The following is a 21,213-nucleotide window of genomic DNA, read 5'->3' as shown; positions in this document are numbered from 1 at the left end:
CCACACAAACACGGCGGCGGGGAGAGAAGGGAGCGAAGGCGCGAGCGGGATTAATCCTTTGTTGCACATTTTTTTCTAATGCATATAATTTTGTGAAACTTGCCACTCGAGGGTTTTTAGGGCCGCTGAATACAAATCCGGTGTGAAAAATATGAAATTCAAAAAATGGCGGATCCAATGCGACGGACGAGATCTTCAAAATCAGCCGAATTCGTTTGAATTTTTGTTACTTCTCAGGGTTTTCGAGGTTTGCTAATTACAAATTCATTATCGAAAATTCGAAATGTCAGGGTTGTGACGGATATATACGGCAAGACTCGATTGATACCGGTCGGGTTGCCCGATTCTCAAGCGCAGTCAGCTCGCTTTCATTTCTCCAGTTACGAGGGTAGTCCCTGAAGCGCACCTGACCTAACAAAGAAAACACAAAAAATTTGGAAAGAAATATCTTTATTTCTCTACATAGTCTCCTCATAGCTCAATACACTTTTCCCAGCGATGTTCAATAGCTTCGATACCCTGTTTATAGTGGGAATCGTCGAGCTCCTCAAAATAGCCATCAACCGCAGACTCCACCTCTTCATTGTCGACAAATCTTTTACCACCGAGCCATTTCTTCAAGTTTGGAAACAGAAAATAATTCGAGGGGGCTAAATCTGGCGAATAGGGTGCGTGAGGAAGCAATTCGAACTTTAGCTCATTGATTTTGGTCATCGCGATAACGGATGTGTGAACTGGTACATTGTCTTGATGAAACAAGACTTTCTTTTTCGCCAAATGCGGCCGGTTTTTCTTGATTTCATCACTCAAACGCTGCAACAAGCTCGCATAATACTCGCCGTTGATTGTTTTTCCTTTCTGAAGATAATCAATGAAAATTATCCTACGCGCATCCCAAAAAACTGACGCCATGACCTTGTCTGCAGATGGAACTGTCTTCGCCTTCTTTGGAGCCGATTCTCCCCTTCCAATCCATTTTGACTGTTCCTTCGTCTCGGATGTGAAGTAATGGACCCATGTTTCATCCATGGTTATGAATCGACGCAAAAACTCGGCTTTATTGCTGCGAAACTTCGCCAAACACTCGATTGAAATATCCTCACGACGCTGTTTTTGTTCCAATCGCGGCACCTATTTTGCGCACAGCTTTCTCATGTCCAAATTTTCAGTCAATATTCGATGTACAGCACTTTTGGAAATGCCTACCATGTCTACTAACTCGCGTACTTTCAGTCGACGGTCATCCAATACCATTTTGTGGATTTTCTTCACCATTTCTGGCGTGGTCGACCTCATTTGGTCGACCACTGCGATGTTCGTCTTGACAGCTCGTACGGCAGCTCGTTTAAACTCTGCCATCCAATATTTTACTGTTGTAAACGAAGGAGCAGACTCCTCCAAAGTAGAATGTAGCTCCGCTTTCATATTGGTTGGACTGAGGCCTTTCAAATGGAAGTATTGTATCACATAACGATGACCAATTTTTTCCATGTTTATAAATTCACTGAGAGCGTTCACTATTGATGACTGCCAAACAAATACTAAACAACGTAGCGTCGTCAAATTTCAAACTTAAGCTTTATGAGGTTGGTACCTTCTACCATAGTCATTCTTTTCAAACAACAACCGCCATCTATGCGTCAGGTCAGGTACTTCTGGGACTACCCTCGTATGTTGATCGTCGCCATATGAGATCCGTCATTTCGAATTTTGTATTTTTCACACACAGATTTGTATTCAGCGAGCCCAAAAGCCTCGAGATAATGAAATTTTGAAGTACAGTCTGTAAAGTAAGAGCGTGCACGGGTTAATGTGTAGGAAAATTTATTTTTAATGATTTTTAAGTACATGGATTTGTTGTACTCCATGAGCAGAAAAATGCTGTACCATTAATAACGAGTCTAGCGGCCACCACCGGCATTGATAATTGCCTGGCATCTCCGAGGCATACTTTCCACTAAGTTGACTGCGTATTCGTTCGGTAAAGATCTCCAAATGAGACGAATTTGTCGTGTCAGCTGCTTCAAAGTGCACACTCTTTTTCCTCGAAGCTTGTGCTTGAGATATGCCCACAACTTTTCAATGGGATTTGCATTTGGCGACTGCGATGGCCAATCAAGTGTGACGATGCCAGACTGCTCTTTCCACTCGGTGCAAAGCTTGCTCCGGTGTTTTGGCTCGTTGTCTTCCTGTAAGATCCAGTCCTCGTTTTTTTTTTATGAAGCATCGTTCAGCAGTCGGCAACAAACACTTCTCATGAATTTTAAGCATTAAGGTCGGGTTCCGCTTATCCGCAAATTCACTATTTTTTTTCCATATTCGGCGTCACTTTGCCTATCGAGCGCCACGTTCTGGCAAGTCATCGACATTTTTTATCTTCTTATATTGCTGAACCCACTTAGCGACGAACGATTTTGACTTTCCCATGTATTTAGCAGCCACTGCATATGACATTTTTGGTCCTTTGGGGTGGGAACACAAAGAAACACAGCCTCGTAGCGCGAATCTTTTGTGACAAAGCATTCACGACAAAGATTTCATCTATCGGCTCACAAAAAAACTAGAACGATATTTGAAGCCAACTGCCATTTATGCCGTATACGCTCTTACTTTACAGACTGTACATGTTATTATTTAAAATTTCATATAAATAAATTTATTCTCCTGAAACGACAATTTTGTTCAATATATGCTTATTAATAACAAATTACTTATTCGAAATAACTCTAAAAGTTGATGTATTAATAAGAGAGACATTTTAGTAGTCCAACAATATGCTGAATGAAGAAATATGTGAAAAATTTAAATTATTGCAAAAACAAGCTTAGAGATGATAGGTGGCACTCTGGGAGGACCACTATGCAGCAAAGGATCGAGGATAATGACGGTGAATCAATGGCGTACGCATTTCTTCCAAACGCACGGCCGTGAAGCGCGTCTCGCAAGTGCGGGGAGCGTTGACATATCGCGCGGGCAATTTATGCAACATATAGGATCGCGATAACGTTAAATATCCCGTTCTCGTTAGACGTAGTCGCCTTTCCAATAGAGACAGAGAAAGAGCAGGGGGGAAGAGAGAGAGAGAGAGAGAGCGAGAGAGAGAGAGAGAGAGAGAGAGAGAGAGAGGAAGAGTTACACAATTTGCATAACGTTCATTACGAGACGGCTCTCGTACGAGCGAGCATTGCGCTAACGTGTCAGGAGGAGCCAGGCGGGCGGCGAGGCCGCGGGTTAGCAAGGATTAACTGTGACATCCTCGAGCGAGGCGCGTCGTGCGCGCAACGACACTTACTCAATTACGCGCTCATGCGACACCGTCGCGTCGCGTCGCGTCGCGGCGACGCTCGGCTGTCCGCGTTGTTTGCGGCAGCTGGCGCGTTGTGCAACGACCGACGCGACGGTCGCGGCGGTTGCGAATCCCCTCGTCCCGTGGCCGAGGCCGATCGGCGACGATCACGCCGAGAGGGACCACCGCGAGAGTGAAACCACGCAATCTCGCGAAAGTACGACGCGCGGCAGCGCGACGCTTGCTAGTGACGTTTTCCCGCGGAGAAACGCGAATCCTCGGACGTCGCTGTCATCACACAGACGTGGATGACTCTCTTCCCTTCGGGAGACATCCGCTGCCCCATCGCCGTGTTGGATGACACTTACGGCGGTACGACGCGGTGCGAACTTTGCTTTCTCGGGCTGCGCTCGGAGCTCCTCGCGAAATATCGAGGGCTTGCTGATCAAGTCGAGTGAACGCCCCACGAAGTTACTTAACGGATAAGTCAAGTTAATCCCGAAAGCGTTTACCCGGACGAGTAACCCGGGCTCTCGCTGAAATTGCGCCGAGTTGTCGGTTGGCTTTGGCGTGTATTCGGCTTGCGCCGGGTGCATGTGTGCGTGTGCACACGTATACGGTCTCGGCGAAGCGATAGCTCGCCGGCGCGAGAAGGACGCGTGCGGCTTCTTCGCTCTTCGCGTTAATCGCCAAGTATCATCGATCTCGTCGGCTGAGAGCGACTGAGAGTGCAACTCCACGTGGGGCGATTACGCATCGCGATCTGTCTGCGCCGCTTCTCGCGGTTCAAGATCGCATGGTGCGCGGAAAATTGCGGGCATACATCCGCTCATTCACAGAATCGCGCGCGTCGAGACGACGCACAGTGAACGCACAGATGACATTTTTTGGTTGAAAATTCTCTGGAGACCTGAATTTCCAACCGATCGTCGACACCAATGGATGAGCTTGATCCTGAATAAATTCCGAAGAGATTTGTCCAGCCGAAATTTTGAAAAAATTATCGCTCCAGGGTTCATGGGTTTAGTCTTAGGGTTTGTCCTAAAAGTTCATCGTTTAAAGTACAGTGTCTTGGGTTCGACCTCAATGGGCCTATGGATACTAAATGCGAGACCCCAGAACTTATAATCACCTTTTAGAAAACTCAGAATTTCAAAGCTCATCATTTCAGTCCACATTAAGAAGGAATTAAGCCATATGGACCTAATAAGTAAAAACATAGAGAACATTGTCATTCAGCATTTCTAGGCTCGAACTTAATGTTTTAGCTGAATATCCAACGTCGAGGTTCTCGAGCTATGACTAGATTGGGTTCTTGGACTATTTGGGGCTCTTAATATATACGGCTTCATGCATTCACGAGCTAAAAAGTTCTCGGATCGATAGATTCCTAGATTTCCTAAATTGATGGGTTTAAGACTCAAAATCCCTCGGTTTTGTGCTCAACGGGTCTATATTTGATTTTTTGTTTTTGTATTTTGGGCATATGAGTTTTAGGTTAATGGATTTCTGCTTCAAGATCGATAAATCCCGAGGTGTCTGTTTCATAGCTTCAATCCGCTGAATACGCTATTAGATAGAAATAAGTGTGGAAGAATGAGTATTTCACAAGTTTCTCACGTTTAACGATAAGTTTTCCTCTTTTGGGGCTAGTAATTCGAGAAAAACCTTTTTTTTTATTTTGGCAAGACAGATCCCTTCGGAATTTATTCAGGATCAACCTCATCCATTGGTGTCGACGATCGGTTGGAAATTCAGGTCTCTCGAGAATTTTCAACCAAAGAATGTCATCTGGTCCCACTGTGTGACGTAGCCACGAACTGCCTGCTCTCTCGCGAATCTGCATCCGCTAGCTGTTCACGTGCGTAACACACTTTCCGTGCGCACTTTCCTTCCACGGGAGCGACGCACTTATGTAACCGGTCGCGTCAGATGCGCATAAGTGCGTTTCTCGCTCGCGTATCTCGGCCACGTAATAAGTAATGGAGCGTGTCAGCGATCGCGCTCGCGTCGATTGGAAAACCGCGTCGGCCAAAGCCAAAGACTTTCCATCGCAAACGCGGGAAGAAGCAGGCCGGGCACGAAGGGCCATAGGATCCGCTTACATGTCTCTCTCTCTCTCTCTCTCTCTCTACCCATCTCCCTCCCTCCCTTTGTTTCTCCGCTAATGATGCTGGGAAACTTCGGCTGTGCGAAGTTCGGCCGTAATTCGCGGTGAAAATTAGCCGACTCCTCTGTCGAATCTGTTTTCCTCCTCAGCCCCATGCGTCCTCCTCCTCTTCCTCCGTGTCTTCCTCCTCCTATCTCTCTTCCAACTCTTCTCGTTTTCCCGACGTACGTCAGAGACAAAGTCGAACGATAGAACTTCTGTCGCCCCCGAATCGAGCTTTTCGAAAGCCGTAACTGTAGTACATCTACCTGCAGTACATCTTCAGACTTCTCGTAGTTTCTAACATTTAAGCCGCACGTGCGCGCAAGAAATCGAGAGAGAGAGAGAGAGAGAGAGAGAGAGAGAGAGAGAGAGAGAGAGAAGGGGGGAAGGATGAAAGAGAAATGAGAGACAGGGAGCTTAAACAAATTTCAAGTCGTAGATTCAGGAGTGCAGTTGGCAGTGCAGATGGCTACTTTACTCCGACTCCTCCGTGAGATTTAATTTCCTTCGGAATATTTCCATTAATTCAACCTGCGTTTGTACCGCCGACGTAAGGCGTATAGTCGTAATAGCGCTACCGACTATTAGTCTCCTGCGAGCGCATATGAAAGATTCATCGGAAAAGTTCCCTCGCCGCGCAACGGCGATATATCGTTTAATCCTTCGCTGCATAGTGGCCCTCCCAGAGTGCCACTTTTCATCCAAGCTTGTTTGTCCAATCATTTAAATTTTTCACATATTTCTTTAGCATATTGTTGGATTACTAAAATGTCCCTCTAACTAGTACGTCAACTTTTAGAGTCATTTCAAATAAGTAATTTGTTATCAATAAGCATATATCGTGAACAAAACTATCGTTTTCAGAGAATAAATTCGTTTACATGAAATTTTAAACAATAACATGTACTTCAAAATCATTATCTGGGGGTTTTTGGGGTCGCTGAATACAAATTCGGAGTGAAAAATACAAAATTCAAAATGACGGAGCCAATTTGCTTGAAACTTGTTACTCGGGGATTTTTGAAGTCGCTGAATACGAATCCGGTGTAAAAATATAAAATTCAAAATGACGAATCTCATATAGCGAATATAATTATAGAAATGAAAGCAGTTTCGCTATAACTGACTGCGCTTGAGAACCGGACAACTTGACCGGTATCAATCGAACCGTGTCGTATATATCCATCATTCTCTCGAATTTTCGATAACGAATTTGTAATTAGCAACCTCGAAAGCCCCGAAATAGCACATTTCAAGCGAATTCGGCTGATTTTGAAAAGTTTGGATCCGCCATTTCGAATTTTGTATCTTTCACATTGGATTTGTATTCAGCGACCTTAAAAGCTCCCGAGTAACAAGTTTCACGAAATTAGATTCATTAGAAAAAAACGTACAACAGAGGATTAAGCACACGCGCGAACGGCGACCTTTGTTCGCGCGGAACGAGGAAATTTCCGTCGCCGCGCGGTTATTTGGAATTTACCGGGCCGGCGACACTTTTCAGAATTATTGTCGCCACGCGATCGCAATCGCGCTCGCTCTTTGTTTACAGCCCGCTGCGCGAGTTATGAGTGCGGTCGTAATTAATTACCGTTACGTTAAACCTCGTCACGGGGGCGCGCGTTTAATCACGTCGTATTTCTCCTTTGCGCGCGCCCGCGTCGCCTGTATCGAATTAAAAAGGATCCAAATTTACAAGAGAGACGGGCGATGCATGGGGATTACTCGGGAAAATGAACCCTCTCGTTTCGTGTTTTGTGTTTCCCGCGCTTTGCGTTTCGCGTTACGTAGCGAGCGATTGCAGAATTTCCGCGTGTTGGCAATTGCATCTTGCCATTTCTTCTTTTCGCATCTTTTCGAACGTAATTCGAACGTATTTCGAATATATAATTATGTCTTTCCTCCTCTTCTCTCGCTCTCTCTCTCTCTCTCTCTCTCTCTCTCTCTCTCTCTCTCTCTCTCTCTCTCTCTCTCTCTCTCTCTCTCTCTCTCTCTCTCTCTCTCTCTCTCTCTTTCTCTCTCTCTCTCTCTCTCTATCTTTCTCTTTCTCGTGCACAGTTCCACGTTTGTTTATCAAAATAAAACGTGCATTACGCAAAATGTGCGACTGCCTGCCGCGGTTATTAACGCGGTCGTTGATATCGACCAGCGCAGAGCGATCTTCCGTCTACCCCATCACACGTAAATTTAATGCCAGGAAGTCGAAAACGCGCCTCGTAAAAAGCCTGAATAAAATGGCAGCGTGTAGCGTTGCGTCGCGTCGAGTCGTTTAAAGTTTTCGGCAGGCAATTTCAACTCGGATCGTTAACGTGTGGCCCGTGGACGCTTCGGAATATCGCGTCCTTCGTGGAACAGACTCGCTCGTCGTCGATGTGGAGAATTGCACGCGTCGTTTAGTTTGATATCCGCGAATTGTTCTCCCTCCCTCCCTTTCTACCTCGAAGCGACACGCGCCTGGAAATGCTCGCCACGTCGGGCAAAGTTGCGTTTAAATTAACTGCAGCGTCGAGACGCATCGATCTGCGCGCGAGAAATCGACTGCTCTCTCGGTTTGCTGTATCTCGAGGTCCCTCTTCAATATCGCAGCAATATCAACTTTGATGTTCACGAATCCGAGCCGGAGAAAGAGGTGGGGAGGGGGGGGGGAGAGCAGACGAGGGAGGAGGGGAAGTATAACGGCGTTTACCGAAAGCGCGATGAGTAAGCGAGTTCCGCCGTAGCGTCGTGTCCCAGAATCAAGTTTTCCAAGTCGCGCCGTTAGGTGACCCAAGTGCTTGTCTCACTCGGAAACTCGCATGAATAATTTTTTCCTAGCGCTGCGATCGGCCGGGCCGGGGGGGCGGGGGCGGGAGCGTCATCGTCGCTCCGGCTCGCGGCGGGAAAGCGCGAGCCGGGAAACGAAAGCGGTCTGTCGTTTTCCGCGGAAATTTCTGCGGAATTGACGCTGATATCGCGGACGCCGCATGGAAGTCATATCGGCCGCGAGAGTCTACCGTGTCGGAAGAGCTCTTGTCCGGGGCGGCCGGACGGGCGGGCGGGACAATTTACGTTGCCCCGACGTCGTAAGCGGATTTTTAGATTTACTCACGAGAGCACGTAAAATTTGGGATCCCGCCAAGCGCAGTAATTGCTGGACGGCACGGGCTTCACCGTAACCACGTGAATCTTCGGGCCGCTCGATCGATAGGTCGAATTGCCCTCGCGCTCGACCCTATCGGCGCTGGCCCTTAGCATCGAGGTCAGAGATGCGCGGTCGCACGTACTCGGCAGGCAGAGACCCAAAAACACCTGACGTGTCTGGAAAGAGAATGAGACGGTATGTCGTTAATGCGTGTTCTGTATCCTCTGCGGAAGCCGCTTCGCTAATAAACCCCCGCGAGGCGGACGGGTATTTCTCCCCCCCCCCCTCTCTCTCTCTCTCTCTCTCTCTCTCTCTCTTTTTCTCGCTCCCTCTTTTTTCTCCCTCGATATCCCGGCCCGCCCGCCGGTCATCCGGGACAATGCTAATTTAACGGGAGAGAAAGGAAGATACAGCTCGTTTGGTAGAAAGGAGGAAAACTCGCGGCGGGAAAATACGCGCCGTTGAAAAACAGCCGGCGATTTTACAATGTTACTTGTACTACGCGCGCTGTTTTCGCGCTCGTGCACACTTTGCGAAAAAGCGGCGGCAAACCGGAGCCAGTTTGAGCTCATTTCCGGGACATGCGTGAGCCGGATCCGGTAATCTACGGCGGATCAAAGGATCGCGCAAATTTCGTGCGCAAAAATGCATCGGCGACGGCGAAGGCTGTTCGACAATCGCGATTTATGATCCCTGTCTGGCCGCGTCGACGTATCGATCGCGCCAGCGATTGGAACGAAGCTGTGGCCGCAGCCGCGGAAAAAAACAATATTCCAACCTTTCCGTTGACTCTCTCCTCCCCCTTCCTCTCTCACCCGTTTTGCACGCGCGTCACACTAGCGGCGGACCGACAGAGAGAGAGAGAGAGAGAGAGAGAGAGAGAGAGAGAGAGGAGAACCTCCTTTCTTTCCTTTCTGCAGCCGCGCGACATCGATCGGATTGAATTTATAGGCTAGTCTTGGCCCTCGACGCCTTTGTTCATTATTTAGCGACAACCCCGATCTTACGAGCCCTCGGAGGCAGCCGGCCGCAAGTCGCAATTTACTTCGGCAAACGCGATTAATTAATAAATAATGATATCGCCCGAATTCGGCTGGGTAATACAATTGGGTAATACAATGGTACGACAGGTGGGGGCACTTCAGTGCTTGAAACGGAACTAACCGCAAGACAAGGGGGGGAGAGAGAGAGAGAGAGAGAGAGAAAGAGAGAGAGAGAGAAAGAGAGAGGAAGATAACATTGGGATTCAAGTCAGGGTAATCTTATTTGTGCGATTGCCGAAACTTCTATCCCTAGCGGACGTTTAACCACTCCGCCAGCTGTTGCGAGTCTGCCGACTTGACAAAAACGACCGTCGGCTCGGACGCGTACGGTGTCCCCTCTCTCTCTCTCTCTCTCTCTCTCTCTCTCGGTGTCTTTTCTCGATGAATTGAAACGACGGGCGAATTATTCGCGCGTCTTGGCGAGTCTGGCAGCTCGTGGAGGTTGACAAACTCTTCGCTTCACGAAGAGATATCTGATAAAAAGTATTGATAATCATCGTAAGGTAAATGTCCTAGAAAATTACCGGACGTTTAAGCGTAGGTCGTCACAAAAAATGCAATATATAATATTAAGAATAGTTTTGACATAAATATTTGCATTTATTTGAAAATTTAAGATTCTCTCAAGTAGAGAAAAATGTATATATATATATATATATATATGGTATATACAAAAAAGAATATATATATATTATTAATGTAAAATAATAATATATAATTAGTGTGAAATATTTACACAAGTAATGAAGCGCATTAATGTACCAGTGATCGGACAGTTGAAATAGGTTTTGGTCCAATGTTCGGATATAATTTGTCCCAATGTCTGACCGCAATTAGAAAATTAGTATGTGGGTAACGGGGAATAATATAAATATATATATTATCTTTTGATGAATTTATTTTGATGAACGATTGGCCATTATTTTGCCAAACCATAGGTACGTACTTATTTAATTAATTTTTATTTTAATACAAAAGTATCAAATTGGGTATATACTTTTTCCCAACTCCTCCAACCGTCAAGTATTGGAGTTTTTCCCACAATAATTATTATTTCCATTATTATTAAAATAAATATTGTTAAAATAAATAGTAAATATTTTTTTTTAAGTGGTCGAATACCGGGACGTGTCCGGCCATTGAGACGTTTACCTTACATCGAAATTTTCGGCTTCGGTGTGAATATATTTTAGATACGCCAGTACATACAGTACGTAGAGAATTTTTATTGAATAACACACTATACCCGCATTATCCGATACAAATTCTCTCCGTGTGTACTTTTCAGTCTGCGCGTCTTTCCGACGTTTTCTCGATTTTCGCGGCAAGAGGCATGCTCATCTCCTCGCGAGCAACTGGACGAAGCGCGAAGAGCTAGTTGAGCGCGCTCGCGACAATGGATTTGCGCAACGGTCATCTTGTGAGCATCAATCTTACGCGTGCGACGAAGCGACTAATAAAGACCGGCAATGTATTCGCGGTCGTTGCGGACGATCGCGCGCGTGCCTCGTCAATCTCGCGCGGCTGTCGTCATGGCGGCGCGCGGGACTCCGTCAGATATCCGCTTTGACAGATATCCAATGATATACAGAAACAAATGGTTCGTGAATAATCCGATGGACGTGTGTGGCTAACGCGCCATGTCGTCTCCCGCGAGCGCGCGCGTTTAATTAATTCTCTCGCCGGTGCATAATCGCACGCGGCGCGCCGCGAGTTCTCTGCCGGGATGATGAAACTCTACTCTCGTCGGGCTAAATCGGCAGTAATCTGCAAAATGCGCGGTAATTCGCGCCTCGCTCGGCGCTTCTATTATGCGCCACGTAGCGATCCGTGTGTGAGGGACGAATCGCGACGACAGCGACGCAGCTAAGTGTAGCGATCGCGATGGGAGTGAAATATATTCGGGACTGTCGCTTGATTCGAGCGGCGAGAGAAGCCAGCAGCTTGAGGAATCAGCGGCGGCAGTAGCAAACCGGAACGAGTGAAATCTGACTTTTATCATCGTCGCTAAAATGCACGAACGCGAGGTAAAAGTAGCAGCGTCGGGACAAGTTTCCGAAAACGGGAAAGCGTGTAAAACGCCACGACAAACATTTCAACGCGTATGTTTTTCATACGTGTGCATACGCACACTCCGTTTGTGCAAATTTAAATATTCATATCTACGAAGCGGAGCAAGAAGAATGTCCAGGGCTGGAGATTGGCGCGACAGCGGTACTTTTACCCAAAGCACCCGAGTCGCGCGACGATTGATGAGCCGCGTCGAGAGCACAAGACGGCGAAATTCGTCAGGCCCGCGCACGCAGAAGAAAAGAGGTCAGTTCATGCGACCGAGGCAGGGAGCAGGTGACAGCTCTCGAGGAGCGATATCTGTGTTGCCGCTCAGTTATACCGGGAATATTCGTCTCGACACACTCGGCTGTGTGAAAACTCGCGCGAGATAAGCGAGGACGGTCGACCGAGCAGAAACCTCCCCCCCCGCCCCCCCCCGCCGGGCAATCATTCAGTCGCACCGCCGACTTTTCGCGGTCTGCGAATTCGCGCATTTTCCCTCGGCGCATACACGCGTCTACAGTCGGCGGACGCGCGCGAGTGCCGTCTCTCTCTCTCTCTCTCTCTCTCTCTCGCCTGACGGAGCCAGACTCTCTCGTCGTCTCGCGGAAGAGGGTAGTTTGGCGACTCACCGAAAAATCGAGCTCCTTCGGCAACGTTAGGTACAGCCTCGCGACGTGAAATCTCAAGGGAAAGGGTGGCTCCCCTGTTCCCGGCCTCTCTTCGCCCTCCGCCTCGTCGTCGTCGTCGTCAATTTCCCTCGTATTTTTTCCGTGGGCGACATTGAGCTCCCTGCAGAGGATACTCGAGCCTAGCCAGAAGCCGTTACCAAAATGGAATTGCGAGGAGTAGCGGCCGCTCGCGTCTGACACTGGGAAGAAAAGGCCAAAGTGAAACGGCTGAAAAATAATGTCGGTCATCGGGACGGAACGAAAGGGAAGATAAAGCGTCGGTCTCTTTCCCGCCGGCTCGCGCCGGCGACGACCGTAGGCTTTGCCGACTGTAAAACACGACGACGAATTCGCCGAGACACACGTCGCGTGCGACACGCGAACGCCCACGCTTCTCCTGGGAAAGCGTACTCCCGCGAGGTCGCGAGACGGACGCCGCGCGGCTCGTTACGGCCCGCCGTATCTGCATCTGTCGTGCGAGCGACGTCCGTCGTAACGATGATCGGCGAAGAATTGGCTCGACTCGCACCGTTACGAATACGACGATGCCTCGCGACAGCCAATCGGAAGCGTGAGAGGTACGGAGACCGCGTCTTGTCGTTAGCGTAACAATTTGTACGCGCTTTACCCGATGAAGCTCGGCAGGCAGCCGACGTCCGATGGGAGAACGCGTCTCTCGAAAGGCAAGTTCTCTCTCATTGGATATCGGCCATATTCCCGATGAAATCGTGTGCAAACTGTTGTGCAATCGTGCGAATCGTGGACGGAAAGCTACGGTCGGCAATTTTTCGCGCGTCTTTCGCAAACGGGTGGGTGGGAGTGCCATTCGGCAGGACCCGAGAAACCGTCGCGGAAACTTCCTCCCTGCTTTGAGGTCATATCGAGGTCACTCTTGTGACGGTCCACGTCGAGCCGACTTTTGCGGCCGTCGCCGCGTATGCTTGCAACTGACACTGCGAATGAATGTAAGAGATACACTTTACGCAATTACTCCGCGAGCTGCGATTTTCCTCGCCGTTGCCTGTTCGTTCATCACTCCCGTCGTCGTCGTCGTCGTTTTACAGCCGTCTGCGCGCTAAAGTTTCATCGTCTCGAGAGTTCCCCGAAAGCGCCGATCGCACGGCTGCGCCGTCGGCGGAGGGTTCATTGTCAGTTACGTAAAGCGGCTCGCGCTGACCGCGAGAGTAGAAAGCGCGGTCGGAGAGGCCGCGTGCGGCCACACGCCGTGCCGGATCGTCGACGGACGCGGCCGATTTTCCGCCGCGCCGAAACCCGAGAGCCGCTGACGCGGCTACGGAGATAGATGGACGAATCGATTGATCAACCCTTTATATCCTGAATTAATTTACCCAAGACTTTCTTACTAAATTTTTGTGTAATAAATGGCTCTTGGCATATCATTAATATTATTAATATATTGATAAAATTGCATAAAGTTGCGATAAAATGCATAAAATTATTAATAGGAGGATTGATAAGAAAATAAATTCCGCAACAATTTAATGATTTTAAGGTGTACTACTTGTAAGCATCGACAAGAATGCAAGGCAAGACAGAAGAAAATGTTCAAAAAGTTCAAAAGTCTAATACTAATTTTTCTTTCGACGAATAGTTAGCGAGATATCGTAAGTAAGTTAAATGTTGAAAAAGTTACCAAGTTTTCCTGAAATATTTCAAAAAATATTAGGCAAATAAAGAAATGTTTCAGAGACAAAAGTTGTTAAATTGTTAATTAGAGGTAGAAAAAGAAGATATAATAAAAAATTGGGCTTTCTATTAAAAAAAAAAAATTAAGTTGACCTTCAACTGACCTTGAAAATGCCCTCCAAATAAAAAAACTGATAATGCCATTCTCTTTCCCCTTCGAAATCATGGGAAATGTGTTTTAGCCTTTTTTAATATCTTTCATAGTTTTCGAGATTTTTTAATGCGAAAGTTAAAATGGGACACCCTGTGATATGAGCGGTACTTTTAAGTACCGTCAGGATATAAAAGGTTAAACTCATGGGATGTGATAGCCTTTCAGATATACATGAAGCCAAGATGAATATGATTGGACGCGCTTTGCTCTGCGGTGAAAAGCGAAGAAACAAGCAGAATTATAGAGCATGCGATTTAAAAGCAAGGAATACAGACGACAGAAACGGTCCAGAAGAGTCCTCGGCTTTCTCAGGAAGAGAGAAGGGGGAGGGGAGAAGAGAGCCGGCGGGCGATTAGGCGGATTTTTCGCGAGCAACGTATCGGCAGGCAGCCCCGTCGATCGATCGCTCTCGAGTCGCGCGGAGGACGCGATATATCGAAGATGCTTCCATCGGACGGCTTCCCGCCGGCGAACGGCGAAAGTTCGCTCGCGACACTCGTCGTGATTTCAATCTGCGCCCGTGCTCGCGTGATGTATCGCAGCCTCTCGCGGTGAGAGAGAACAGGCATGACGGCACATACATGTAGCCGCAGCGCGGCCGCGCGATATTGTTCGGCCGCTGTAAAAGCCGCGGCTTCATCGCCGTTGGAATTTGCGACAATGGCGTAACGCGTCCGACTGATTAATGGTATAGCCCGGCTCTACGAATATAATGACTTGGTGTTACGTTATAATAGCCGCGAGATCGACCGACGCGGCGGCGAAAGGGCTTGCACAATGCGTCCCGCGCGGCGCGTTTAGAAACAACCTCGCCGAGGTTGTCGCGGCCGCGCGAAATCGAGTCGATGCGACTTTTTCCCACCGGCTGCCCGATAATTGCCCAAGTTTCGTTAATTACCGTACCGCGCGGACGGACTCGCATCCGCCAATAATCCCGGACGCATTTTTCTCTCCGCGAATCGTCGGCGCGCGATCGTCGCCCTTCGAAAGAACCTCCGCGAAAAGTGCCCGTTTCTCAGTCCCCGATTTTTAAATTAAATTTTATACGAAATGACAGCTCGTGGTAAGATATTAATCACAAAAAAGTTTTACATTGAGCATACGATTGGTTTCATAGATAAATATAGAGGGTCAAAGTGGCCACTACTTATTAAGGAAGTTTGACACTAATAACGTTTTATCGCACAAATTTTTGCGAAATTCAGTATCTATGGGTTCTTTGAGTTGTTTACGAATTCGATGTCAGATTAAAAAAATTCAAGATGGCGGATGTAATATAGCGGACACAATAATAGTGAAACAATTATTTACTTTTATCAGAACTGTTACGTTGTGGTTTTTTTCGGCTAGCTGATTGCGAATTTTCTATTAGATTTACATTTACCTTTACTGCATTTACTGCAATGAAAAAGCTTCTAAATATAACAAATAAAACTATCACGTTATTCTTCATGCGTCATGTAATGTATTAGTTTGAATTTGATATTCTTTTTTATAAAAAAACAATAAAAAAAATACTTTTTCCACTCAAAAATTGTCGTTGAAAAAATTACTTTCGAAAACCTAATAGAAAATTCGCAATCAGCTAGCCAAAAAAAAACCACAACATAATAAAGTTCCAATAAAAGTAAATGATTGTTTCACTATGCGTGTACGCCATGTGTTGCACCTGCCATCTTGAATTTTTTAAATCTGACATCAGATTCATAATCAGCAACTCAAAGAACCCATAGATAGCGGATTTTGCAAAAATTCGCGCGATAAAGCGTTATTAGTGTCATACTTTTTTAGTAGATAGTGACCACTTTGACCCTCTATATCTACATCTTTGAAACCAATCGTATGCTCAACGTAAAACTGTTCTGCAATTAATGTCTCATCATGAAACTATCTTTTGGCATAAAATTCGATTCCAAAATCGAGGAAAAAACGAGCAAACGGGCAAAAAATCGACGCTTCTTGCGAAGGTTTTTTCCCTAAACGCGCCTAACGGCGTCATTATCGCGGCGCGGCGCGAGCGTGCCGTTAATAGCGTCGGCGATGAAAAATTACTTCCGACAATTAGCGCCGCTTTCTAAGTGCAATTACACGCCCCGCAAAGGGACCCCGGGCGGGGGTCCCCGGGTCCTCGAGTCCGCGCACACGCGTTGCGCGCTTCGTCCTGGAGATCAGCGGCGCGGAGACGACGAGGAGGAGGCGACGGCCGTCGCGTGTCGCGCGACTGCGATCGCAGTATTGCAATTTTCACCGCTGCGACAGCGCGCGGCAATTGGCCGCCGCGACACATCCGCCGGAGTTATTACTGCGGGCATCGATCATGCGGACGAGCCGCATGACCGGAAATTACCGTAAATCCCCGCACACCGCGGATATGACTTGGCGACGTGCGGCTGCGCATCCGGCTCGTCTCCTCCCTGCCGAATCTGTCGGCCGCTTTCCCAGCTTCGTTTTCTGTGTCACGGCCAGCGTGGCGGTCCTAATTTATCGTTGCGTCCTCGCTCGATCGTCGATCGTGTTAATTACGTGGGGAGAGGGGGGGAGGCGGAAATGAGGAAAGTTAATCATGCAAGCCGCTTGTGATTGGTAGATCGGGCTGTATACATACATCGTTCGTTAGTTTCACTGTAAAATACCGCGTCCCATGTTCCCGTCCGTATAAAATCCATTCGGATGGAAGCAAACAATGATCTCGTTGAATCAACGGTATCGTTGAACCGCGAAAGGAGCTTCCGCTTCCGAAGGAAGCGGAATCTGCACCGCGAGATGTCGTAAGGGAAATTCTGCTCAGCCCGGTTCGTTGGGTTATTAGAAGGAGAGAGAGGACGAGAGAGCGAGAGCGAGAGCAAGAGAGAAAGAGAGAGAAAGAGAGAGAGAGAGAGAGAGAGAGAGAGAGAGAGAGAGAGAGAGAGAGAGAGCGTTATTTATTAAGCGCTCTGCGGCGCGATTCTTTAACTCGTTATTAGAGCTAACGACACTTTCGTTAACTCCAATAACGAGTTAAAGAATCGCGCCGCTGCGACGGTATCCCTTCAAGCGCAAGGAAGTAAAAAATGATAGAAAAAATTTTGAGTTACACATTAGTTGAAAGAATATGCAAGGTAAGTATAAACAAGTAGTGGAATAATATAAAATAAAATACAAAAAATCATATAAGGAATAGTGGTATAAATAATAATAGATTAAAATAATTATAGAGTAATATAAAGTAATAGAGTAATAATTAGGCAGTCAGGGGGGGGGGAGTGAAGACGGTCGCCAGTACTATATTTTATACTATTATTATAGCAGGCTCATATTGGACTTCTCGACGAGGCGCTCGTATAATGCGTTTTTGAACGACTATATTGCGTTTGAACTAAGAGAGAGAGAGAGAGAGAGAGAGAGAGAGAGAGAGAGAGAGAGAGAGAGAGAGAGAGAGAAAGGAAGAGAGGCTCCAAGCAGCGCGTAGTAAATATCTGCTCATCCCTCTCTGCGCTTTTCCGACCTACGATCCGCGCGCATTTGTTCGCGGGGTAATTTGGGGGCAGGCAGAAAGAGGAAAGGCTTACTCTCAAATTCGCGCCCGTATGGAAAAGTCCTAATCCCGTGGGCAAATTATCGGGAAACTCACGTAGCGTGACGGCGTAAAAATGAAACGTAAACAAGTGTGGAAGTTTGCAGAGAGAACAAGATAATATTCCGCGATCAACATCGAGAGCTCTCTCTTTCTCTCTCTCTCTCTCTCTCTCTCTCTCTCTCTCTCTCTCTCTCTCTCTTTCTCTCTCTCTCTTTCTTTGTTCCTCTACTCAACATTCTCTCTCTTCCTCCCTTTCTCCGGCATAAATTCCAAATTGCGATAACAGCGGCGTTTTCGCATCTCATGCACCAGCGAGACGTCGCTCCGTATTATGTTAATATCTCAGCTCGTGCGACTCGCTCTTTGCGCGTCTTCGCTCTTGACTCTTCTTCTCCTGCCGAGCATCATCTTGAAAATAACAGCGACCAAAATCCATCTCGGTAATGCAACATCCGCGGGTATCACGTAAAGTAAAGTCTCGTGCATCGCCATAAAGTGTCAGGTGGTATATTCAATCAAAACCGGGAACTGGGTCAGGGCGTTTTGACCATTACGAGGGAAATTGTGAGGTTCCATGGAATAATGACGTCTTCAGCAATTCGCTCGACTGAACAACCGCGGGCCCAACCGACCGATCATAAACGCTTCCAGACTCCTTCTCCTTCCTCCTCCTCCTCCTCCTCCTCCATATTCATCAACCACACATATATTCTCGATAACGCGCGGTTAATCAGCGACTTGTCCCGAAGAGTCAGACCGGCTCATCTACCCTCCGAACGAATTTCTTTTAATCAAGCGAGCTATTGTTCGCAGTCCGCAATCACTCTTTCGCCGTGCTCGGATTCATCGCGTTAAAATTCTTCACCCCGGGACCTGTCAGAATAATAAGCTTAAATTATCCTCGACCAAGAGTTTCGAGTAATCTCTCGAAGGAATTGAAATGATCTTTGATAGTCGAGTCATGAGACTTGACCCAGTCAAGTCTTGGTCGCGTCCCAGTCAGTCGAAGCGTCCAAACGCGATGCGAAAGATGATTTGATTCCGATTTGAGCGTAACTACGCTCGCACAGAAGGGGCGAAGGGGAAGCTCGGAAGTTTGCATTTTAATCAATCGCTCACTTACTCTTCGCGGCCCAGAGTTTCCCGTCCCTCAGCGCGCCGAGGAAGCTCTCCATATCCCTCCTGCACTCGTCCCGAACTTTCCCCGGCACTCTGGCCCACCTGAGAGGATCGTAAAGATCGGCGAGCCACTGTATACTGTTGGCCGTTCTTTCGAGCTTCTCCTTCATGAAATCCACGTCGAAGTCCCGGTGCATCTCCTCGCTTCCGTCCAACGTCTTCAAGTAATTCTTCCAGTCGAGTTCCGGATTGTTTCTGCTGAAGCCGAGCGGAGACGCTCGTTTCCTCGACTCGTCCTTGTCCTCCGCGTCTTCGGTCGCGTTAAGCTCCGTCGTGGTAGCCTTGATCTTTTGCGGTCTGCTCAGCTTCAGAATGTTGGACTCCTTCTCGGCGATCGCCACGTGCACGATGCACAGCGTCACCAGCAGGCGGTTCAACGTACGCGTCATGTTCCCGTCGTTAGTCGCGTCGTCGGGACAATCACCTCTCGCGTCGGCAGAAGAGTTCGCTCGCACTTTGGGAAACAGAGAAACGACCGACTAGAATCCCGTCCAATAGAGAGACCGGGGATCTCGATCTCTCATCGGTTTCTGTCGCTGCGGTTTCCAGCGACCGTCATCTTAGCAGCTCACGATGCAACTCCTCCGCGGCGGAACAACAGTGCCGCTTTAACCGACAGGTATTTATTCGCGCGGATTCTCGAGCATGCTCCGAAAGATACGCAGGTGGTATGCGAACGATGCCGAGAACCGCTCGGGAAACCGCGCTCCCTCGTGGATGCTCGCTGGATGCTTGCTGATTTTGGCCAACGAGCCGGTAGCACGTGCTCGCTGCGGCTCGTGACGATCTAGACGAAAGCGAGCGCGGCGAAGAATCGCGGCTTGGAAATCGCCGACTCGTTACTTGCCGGAACGTCGCTTCAGCGTTCAGCGTCGTCAGCGGCGTGGACGAAAATTCGGGAGAGAAGAAATATATTCCGAATACTTTGATCGCGACACGTCAGTTCTGCCGTCTCGCACTCTCGCGAATTGTTGCTCGCTCGTCGAAATCTTCGTCGTTAAACGCGCGACGCGGCTCTCTCTCACTTTCTCTCCCTCACTCTCGAGTTCCGCTAAAATGCCGATCAGACGACGAAGAAGAGCGACGCGAGTTTCGTCGCGCGCGCGAAGCGGCTGAAGCTTCGCCGGTCCGCCCGCACGCCTGTCTTCCTTTATCACTGACTAACGAGCGCGAGGAGCGGAATCGCGGTGCGGAGAGTTCCTGCCGAGCGAGGAGGAAGGTGCCCGCACATATGAGACTAAGAATCACGCACTGAATGAAGCGAATAAAGTCCGCGGCGGCGTTCACCGGCGGATAATAGGTTCCCCTTTCTCTCGGCGATGCACTTTACCGCCGTAAATGCATTTCCTCCTCCGGGTCGCGAAGAAATGTCGTGGCGCTACCGGTTTTTCCACCGCTCCGCCGCTGGAAGACCTGGGTCGGCTCGGCCGACTCGCCGTAGTCGTGTCGATAACACCGCACGCGCCGCACCGATAACGGATCATTAGCAATACGTATCGGAGAGACGCTGTCGTTACTTAATCTCCCCCCCTTCTCTCTCTCTCTCTCTCTCTCTCCCTCCCTCCCCCTCTCTCCGCGACGAGACGCATCGATACGACACGCATGTTATTTCTCCCGTCCAGCCACTTTCATTTTTAACGAGAACGACACTTTTCACGGATCGCCGCCGGTCGACGATCGTACGATTTTCGCGACTTCGCGAAAAACTCCCTACGATCTCGGACACGCTCCATTTGCGATTTATCAATCGAACGTGGTAATTAATCGAACGGTAATAACAAAGGACGGCGGTTACGTAACCGCAATTGCAATTGGTGCTGTTGCGCCAACGGGTCGTTGGGCGCAACCACCGACACAGTGGCGGCGCTGTTTACGTAAAGGCAGCGGCGTTATTTTTCCGAAAATCTCGCCGGCATGAAGAATGCAGCTTTTAGCGCTCGCTCGCTCGCTCGCTCGCCGTCGAGCCGCGCGCGTGACGAGAATGATTTCGGACAGAGGCGTTCATGCGCGAGGCGAGAGCCTTTTTCGTTGGACTTTCCTCCGTCCATTTTTCTCCCCCTTTTTTGTATTACATTATTAGATAAACGTGCTAGAGAATGGAGCGCGTTAGAGAAAACAGACGGCGATCTGTCAGCGCGCATCGCACGCGCGCTAATTAGAGGGACGGCTAATTGGCAAAAGGATCGCATTGACTACATTCTTGGCGCGTATTAGCCGCTCGGGAGTTATTTATATGTTACTATGCGCCAGGTACCAGCTATCTACCTGTTACCGTGCGCCACGCAGAGAGAG

The 21,213-nt window shown here is 48.3% G+C and overlaps 1 protein-coding gene across 2 annotated transcripts in view; it reads right to left on the bottom strand.

Moving 5' to 3' along the window:
• Positions 1 to 20,365, bottom strand: part of LOC105186838 (nose resistant to fluoxetine protein 6) — a 37,221-nt gene extending 16,856 nt beyond the window's left edge. Inside the window, exons 1-3 of one of the 2 annotated variants that reach the window (XM_025298691.1) lie at positions 18,866 to 20,365; positions 12,287 to 12,525; positions 8,527 to 8,735 (exon numbers count right to left, since the gene is read on the bottom strand). In XM_025298691.1, the coding sequence (XP_025154476.1) occupies positions 8,527 to 8,735; positions 12,287 to 12,525; positions 18,866 to 19,310 (893 nt within the window). In that variant the 5' untranslated portion in view covers positions 19,311 to 20,365. The remainder of the gene's footprint in view (positions 1 to 8,526; positions 8,736 to 12,286; positions 12,526 to 18,865) is intronic. The other variant, XM_011147317.3, reaches the window with a different exon arrangement.
• Between the last annotated feature and the right edge of the window lie 848 nt (positions 20,366 to 21,213).

This window comes from Harpegnathos saltator, unplaced genomic scaffold (assembly GCF_003227715.2).
Source record: "Harpegnathos saltator strain DR-91 unplaced genomic scaffold, Hsal_v8.6 scaffold235, whole genome shotgun sequence".
Taxonomy (NCBI): domain Eukaryota; kingdom Metazoa; phylum Arthropoda; class Insecta; order Hymenoptera; family Formicidae; genus Harpegnathos; species Harpegnathos saltator.
This window is presented reverse-complemented; position numbering and strand designations above follow the sequence as displayed.